The 7,354-nt window shown below is 38.3% G+C and overlaps 2 protein-coding genes across 2 annotated transcripts; one reads left to right on the plus strand and one right to left on the minus strand.

The window, feature by feature from the left end:
- Positions 1–52: 52 nt before the first annotated feature.
- On the plus strand, positions 53–2,448 carry LOC117614768 (pentatricopeptide repeat-containing protein At4g02750-like). The gene has a single exon (XM_034343673.1). It carries the CDS (start codon positions 259–261, stop codon positions 2,257–2,259), a length of 2,001 nt encoding a protein of 666 aa, XP_034199564.1. The 5' UTR covers positions 53–258; the 3' UTR covers positions 2,260–2,448.
- A 2,819-nt stretch (positions 2,449–5,267) lies between these two features.
- LOC117638134 (auxin-induced protein IAA4) lies at positions 5,268–6,849 on the minus strand. Its single transcript, XM_034373245.1, has 3 exons — positions 6,294–6,849; positions 5,963–6,165; positions 5,268–5,843 (listed from the first exon to the last, which is right to left on the minus strand). The coding sequence occupies exons 1-3, from the start codon at positions 6,503–6,505 to the stop codon at positions 5,668–5,670; spliced, it is 591 nt and encodes a 196-aa protein (XP_034229136.1). The 5' UTR covers positions 6,506–6,849; the 3' UTR covers positions 5,268–5,667.
- Between the last annotated feature and the right edge of the window lie 505 nt (positions 6,850–7,354).

Genomic DNA, 7,354 nt, shown 5'->3' on the forward strand with positions numbered 1-7,354 from the left:
GCAAGAAGAGAGAGGTTGTACCTCTTTTTGACCTAAACAACAACACCAAAGTTAATTGAATGATGTTGCCCCCTTTTTCTTTTTCTTTTTTGTTAAATTGTTCTTTTCATTTATAGAAAAGTTAGATTATTCCTACTTTGCAAAACAAGCTTGAACTTTGGGCCCACTCACCATGCCCAATTTCTTTTCTATCTCGCCGTCAATTTAAATTCCTCCCCTTGACCGTTAGAATTTCGTCCTTCCATTTGGCGCCATGAAATGAATCATTCGCTATTGAAAACTGTGAATAAATGCCAAACTCTCAGATCCTTGAAATCCGTCCATGCCCATCTTCTAGTCACCAGCTCCGTCGTCTCGTCCAACCTTATCCTCAACAAGCTTCTCAGGTTGTACTCGCGCTTCGGAGCTATCAGTTATGCCCGCAAGCTTTTTGATGAAATTACTGAACCAAATTCCTTTCTTTGGACAGCCTTAATTCATGGGCATGTTGAGAATCGTCGATATGAAGAAGCATTTTCTCTATTTACCCAAATGCATGGTGAGTCCATTGAGCCTTTGAATTTTACTATTGCGTCTGTGCTCAAGGCTTTAGCTCGGGAGGGTAGAGTTAAAGATGGGGAAACAATTAACGGGTTGGTCTTAAAATTTGGATTTGGTTCTGACTTGACTGTTCAAAATGCGATACTTGACTTGTTCATGAGATGCGGTAAACTTGATGTTGCTAGACGGATATTTGATCAGATGGATGAAAAAGATGTGGTTTCTTGGAACTCGATGATCTCCGGCTACGGAAGTAATGGCAGAGTTGATATTGCAAGGCAGCTGTTTGATTGGATGCCTGAGAGGAATACAGTTTCGTGGACAAGCATGATTTGTGGATACGTTAAGTCTGGGGACATGGCGGAGGCAAGGGTCCTTTTCGAGAAACTGCCAACTAAAGACTTGGTGTCATGGAATGTGATGATTTCTGGGTACACCGATGCTAGTGATGTTGACAAAGCTCTCTGTTTATTCGAAGTGATGCCAATTCGTGATGTTGGGACTTGGAATCTGATGATTTCAGGGCTCTGCAAAGCAGGAGATATTAAACGTGCAGAAGATTTCTTCAACATGATGCCAAATAAGAATGTTGCTTCATGGACCATAATGATGGATGGTTATATAAAATCTGGCGACGTTAATAGTGCGAGGAGCTTATTTGATCAGATGCCCGAGAAGAATTTGGTTTCTTGGTCTACCATAATTGGGGGTTATGCAAGAAATGGGGAGCCTCGCAGCGCTTTAAAGATGTATAAACACTTCAAGGAGCTAGGAGTTAGACCAGATGAGACTTTTATATTGGGAATCATATCGGCTTGCTCACAGTTAGGAATTCTAGGTACAGCTGAATCGATAGTTGGTGATTATGTCGGACAATCAACTCTGTCTAATCTACAAGTAGGGACAAGTTTGATAGACATGTATGCAAAATGTGGAAGTCTTGAAAGAGCTACACAACTGTTTAAAATGACCCGGAAAAAAGATTTGCTTTGTTATAGCACCATGATTTCAGCCTTCGCTAATCATGGATTGGGTCAGGATGCCATTTCTTTGTTTGAGGAGATGAAAAAGGAAGGCATAAAACCTGATGGTGTAAGTTTTCTTTGCATACTGAGTGCTTGTAATCATGCTGGTCTAGTCACAGAGGGCAGGAGGTACTTTAAACAAATGACAGTTGAATATAGAATTCATCCTTCTGAGAAGCACTATGCATGTATTGTTGACCTTCTTGGTCGTGGCGGGCGCTTAAAAGAAGCTTACAACCTTATATGTAAGATGCCATTTGCAGCTCCTTCAGCTGTATGGGGTGCTTTACTTGCAGCCTGTAGGGTCCATCGCAATGTCCAACTGGCTGAAGTTTCCGCGTCCGAATTATTCAAGATTGAGCCTTACAATTCTGGCAACTATATCTTGTTATCCAATATCTATGCTGCTGCAGGAAAATGGGATGGTGTTGCGAAAGTGAGAGCGCTGATTAGAGAGCACAGGGTTAGGAAAAATAGAGGCTCTAGCTGGATTGAGTTGGGAAGTGAAGTCCATGAGTTTGTTATGGGAGATATGTCCCATTTTGATTCAGAATGGATATACCTTATATTGGATTTGCTTAAGGAAGATATGAAGTTCCTGGGATATGTAATGGACTTTGAAGAGAAAGAAGAATTGTCAACCTCTACGTGGCATTCTGATATATTCTCTTACAATAAATTGGAAGATGGATGATGGAAACGATATGATATGATATACTGAAGAAAATGTGTGGATTTTCTGGCATGATATTTTCGAAGTCTTCTGATTTAAAGGTCCCCTATATGGCTTTTTGTTGGATGCTGTCCACCAGTGTCTCCATTTCCCTTCCCGTAAGGGGACACTTAACTATGATAATAATGCAAGGTTGTATCTTCCTCTGATGATAATTTTTTTTTTGAATTAAATGGTTTCTAAGAGTGTTTGATCTTCATTCTCAAGAGCCACAGAATAGTATTAATCTCAGTTTTGAACTGTCAAAAATCACCAAGGACACCTTGTAAGGTCACAATTAAATTAATTCCTGGGCAAGAACCAATTTTGATTCCCACGTTTTAAAATCAAGTCGAAAGGTTTTGTGACTTATCAAATTCGTATAATATGCCAATAACCAATTTTGTGATAGTAAGAAGAGTTTCCCATCAGACTCAACCAAGTGAAGTCCATAAAGCCCAATCCTGAAATGCAACTCAATGACTAAGAGAGAATCTACGGATGAGGACTCTTTCGCTTTACCTTGCGGGCCAAACAAGCTGTATTAATTGCTAGAGGTTGCTCATCTTGCTGGAGGAGTAGCTCAAGATATCAGTAATACGAAGTTATGACAAAGGTATGCTCTATTGCTTTGCTTAACATGTTTATTTATATCTTCACCTTTGTTTCTCTTTCTTTTCTTTGTTGAGATTTTCAAATAATATGATTAATCTTCTTTTATGTATTTGTAAATTTATCTGACTGCAGAATAGGTTGTTATTTCTGTAGCTGGTTCTTTTAGAATATGCAACTCCAGTAGAATGTGCTGAACCATTTTCTAATAAATTGCTGCAATTGGATCTAAGCATCAAACCAACATCTGAATTAGCTCATAATCACTAGAGTCCAGGCTTAAATCACCTTTAACATGTCAACTAAAAGACAAGAGTGAAATAGAAGATAATTTTGATGTTTAAAAGATAAACAAAGGGGGTTTCAAAACCCTGCATCAAAACTTCTGACAAGTTAGCAATAAAATGTTATAAAAGTGTAATTGAATGAAAAAGATCACATGGAATATGCAGCCATTTAGAATAAAAGGGGAAAAGGGAAAGTTAAAAGCTTTGAAACATTATATCTAAAATATAAGTTGTAATGCTTCAATAAAGATGACCTTGTAATATAAACAAAGAATACACTACAGTCAGATGCATCCTCTGCTAATGACCATGTAGTAATACAATATTAGTCAATACAATGTTTACGAAGTCCCAAAAATTTTCTCTTTTCCTGTTGAGATTTCCAGACAAAAGAAACAAAATTTAATAATTTTACTTAATCACCGACTTTGCTGACATGTCTGGTAATTAGGGTAGATTTATAGACAGCCGTATCTTAAAAAGCCAGGAGAAAAGGAAAATCCATTTGCTGGGTTGAAAAAAATGTTAAGAGTAGATTATATATGTTTGTGAGGTAAAATCCCTCTAGGCCGAGCTAGCCTACACCACGGTGTTATTGGTCGAGCTTGGCCAGACCACAGTGTTAGTGATTGAGCTGGGCCAAACCACGGTGTTAGTGATCGAGTTGGGCTCGAGCCTGGTCGCTATATATTTTTCCACCCTGACCCGTGTGGACTTGTGGGCCCATTTGAGCTCAGCCTCAGTGCACATGAGTTTGATTTACGTGGTGTTCACTCAAAGGACTTTGAATCCCAAAGAAATTGGGATGTTTCAGGATCACCAAGACACCAATCTAAATGGAGTCCTAGTCCGAGGAGGATTAGGTTGTTCTAGAGTCCTAGTTCAAGGAGAGCTGGTTTGCCCTAGAGTCCCACTCTGAGAAGGATTAGGTCGTCTGGGATGATATAAAAGGCTAAGGCCATCCTCCGTGAAAGTTATGCAATTCTAAGCACTAGAACCTATTGTGTAATTTTACTCTCAAACACTCGACTGACTTAAGCATCAGAGGGTCCTTAGCCCCACTGAAGCTATCTTGTTTTACAGGTTCTGGAGGACAACTTTGTTGGTCAGACTGATCTAGTCCGGAAGAATTGCCCGACCTCGATCTCAAAGAGGTCATCTTCTATTGAACCAATTTTAGGCATCAACAATATATATTTATATTAATGATTATTTTATTTGAAGTCTTAACTCTTGAACTTTAAGAGACTTTACATGTTTTACTTTTACTTAAAGTATCTCTACTCATTGATCCTAAAATCTTACTCAAAAAATTAGTTCTGGTGGAATTGGAAAACCCTTGATATTTTATTCCTGCAATACAAATGACTCGAGGACCATGTGCAAAGAAAAACATCAAAGCTGAACTATCAACATCTTTGGATGACCAAATTGCAGTTGTGTGACTACATATATGACCATGATATTTCGCATTTAATTGTTAAGAAAACTAATGGTATGGTGCTATTTCTATGGCTGTCTATGCTTTGGATGAATTATCCACAGAAACAAAGAAATCTTTTGTAATTTTTGTTTGCCTCTTACTCTTAAATGATTGCCATCGTCATTGAGAAGTTTTTGTTCCCATTTAGATTGCCCTATATAGCCTTCAACTATGCTTGATGTCCAGCAAGTGCTTGGTAGATAGAAATTTAATGAAGACTGTAGTTTGTGATGGAAGATGATTAATTGATAGGATTCGATGCATCGGTAACCAGTCAAATATTTCACTACCCCTGTCATGGACATCTGAATCTGTTACCATTGTAAAATGTTTGCATGTAATTGGAAATTTGATCATGTTTAGGGAGTAGAGAGGCCCAAGATCTTTTAAACTATTTGGTAATGCTTTAATTCCTCGACGTGGTATTCATATTCTCAACAACTCAATCATGTTTAGGGAGTGGATATGATATTGAACATTGAATTATTGAACATCCAAATCTTTCTCAATTTGGCTAACACCTTACACATTATCTTTTGCTCATAAAACTTAAATGTATTCCAGAAAGAAAGGGGTACAAAATCTGCATGCAATCTGAAAATTCTACAAACATATTCAAATATGTATAACTTTATAATATATATATATATATCCATATCAATAGTACATTACTCATAACCAAAACATGAAACATGTCACATCTTCCCTTTATACAATCTCTTTGGAACCAAAATCTCTCTCTATGACCTCAATCCACAACAAATCTTGCTTCCAAACTTGTGGAATGAATCTGTAATTACTTCCATTAGATATCTTCTGCTTCTGTCTACAATCCCAATCAACTCCAGAGAAGACCTGCCAGTAGTTAAGGAGACTAGGATCTGAATATCTTCTTCGATAACCCAAGCTGTGAGATTAATTTGCTCTCCATATCATGAGATATAGAGAGAGAGATATATAGAGATATCTCTTTTCTTCTCCCTGCTCTTATGGGTTGCCCTCTCTCCCTCATACACCACACCCCAAGCCTCTGGCTTCTGATCCTTTCATGATTCTCAGCTTCTTGCAGGATGACATGAACATTTCCCATGGAACATCTCCAACCAGCATCCAGTCACCATCTTTGTCCTCATAAGTAGGTGCATATTCTGAGCCTTTGTAGCCTTCCCTCTCTGAGTATTGGCCTGGAAAAAAATAAAAAATTAAGGTCATAATCAATTACTAATATTCTATTCTTCATCAAGAATTAACTTTACATCAAGCAACAAGAATAGATTAGATCTGATACTCAATATTTTCTTACCTATAGTGAATTTGAACATGACTTCTAAGGCCTTTAGGAGTTCTGGGTAGCCTTTGTAAACCCTCAGATCAATTTTTCTGAGGTAAGGTGCTCCATCCATGCTTACTTTCACATAAATCCCAGAAATCTCAGCCTCAGTCTTATTTGCCTGAAGGCTGTTCTTCCGGTAAGATCTGATTGGTGGCCAGCCCACTATTTGTGCCCTGTCACACCAAAAACTCAAATTTATGAGCACAATATTTCAAATCTAGTTCATACCATTTCCATTGTTCTCAAATACTAGAAATTCATCTCAACATGAAGATTAGTCCTAAAGAATAAGCGGACTTACTTTGCAGGAGGGGTTTCCTTATGAACATCAGAGGTTTCCTTTGATGCATACTCTTCTTCACTTTTTGTATCAGGCAAAGCTCTCTTCTTGTTAAGAGCACTAGGCAGCTGCCCTACTGCTTGAACCTCATCACTTTCATCTCTCCCTGGCAACCCCAATCTCAGTTCTGTTGCCTTAAGGTTGAGATCATTCTCATGTGTCTTGCTTTCCATTTGTTCCAACAATCTTCAATGAAAACAGATGAGTAGTAAACCAACTTCTTGAACCTCAAAAACAAAACCCAATTATCTGCTCTAGCAAAACCAATAAACCCAATTGAAAACCAACTTCTTCTTTCTGGTAGAGGCAAGTTTTCTTCTTTCTTCTTTTGTTTGTCGCAGAGAAGTTTGAGAAATGTGTTTGGTTTGTGGGGAGGTGGGAATGCAAGGTTTGTATTGTATTTTATAGATATAATAAAGGAAGGAGTAGAGCTGTGAAAGGCCCTTTGTTTAATTGATATTCTCTCTCTCTCTCTCTCTCTCTCTCTCTCTCTCTCCATTGCATGAATTATGGACAAAGGAAAGCTAAGCTGTCGGTAGCAATAGCAGCACCTTTGAGGCAATTTGCCCCTGCGTTTGGGGGACAAGATTGGGACAAACTCAGCCACCCCTATGCAAGACTGTGGACTCAGAAGGACGGTCAAGATGCGTTTTGGGTGATTGGGGGGAATCAATCGGGACCCTTGGTTTTAAGGGAGGGTTGGGGAGCATCTCCATGTGAAACGGGACCACATGGATGTTTGGTATGAGCATTAGCATCACCATGTGAGACTAAACTTTGGCACTCCCTCTTTTACCTTTTTCTTTTTTATAAATAAATCAGGGAAGTTAAAAATCCTGACTCAACCATTCTTACCATAACTCATAACTAGTTCCTAAGTTTATGTAAACTTTATTTTCTTTAAATTTAACTCATTATATTCAATTTATTGTTTGTATTCTTTTGCTATAAACAAAGCGGGGAATCGAAACTAAAACCTCGTGTGCAAGAACAAATACGGTATCACTTCAACTACAAACCCT

The sequence above is a fragment of the Prunus dulcis genome, chromosome 1 (genome assembly GCF_902201215.1).
Source record: "Prunus dulcis chromosome 1, ALMONDv2, whole genome shotgun sequence".
Classification (NCBI taxonomy): Eukaryota; Viridiplantae; Streptophyta; class Magnoliopsida; order Rosales; family Rosaceae; genus Prunus; species Prunus dulcis.

Coding starts and splice junctions, on each gene's coding strand:
- LOC117638134 (XM_034373245.1), bottom strand. CDS start 6,505: ATGGAAAGCAAGACACATGAGAATGATCTCAACCTTAAGGCAACAGAA. Junction 6,166..6,293: donor AAGGAAACCCCTCCTGCAAA/GTAAGTCCGCTT, acceptor TTGGTGTGACAG/GGCACAAATAGTGGGCTGGC. Junction 5,844..5,962: donor CATGTTCAAATTCACTATAG/GTAAGAAAATAT, acceptor ATTTTTTTCCAG/GCCAATACTCAGAGAGGGAA.
- LOC117614768 (XM_034343673.1), top strand. CDS start 259: ATGAATCATTCGCTATTGAAAACTGTGAATAAATGCCAAACTCTCAGA.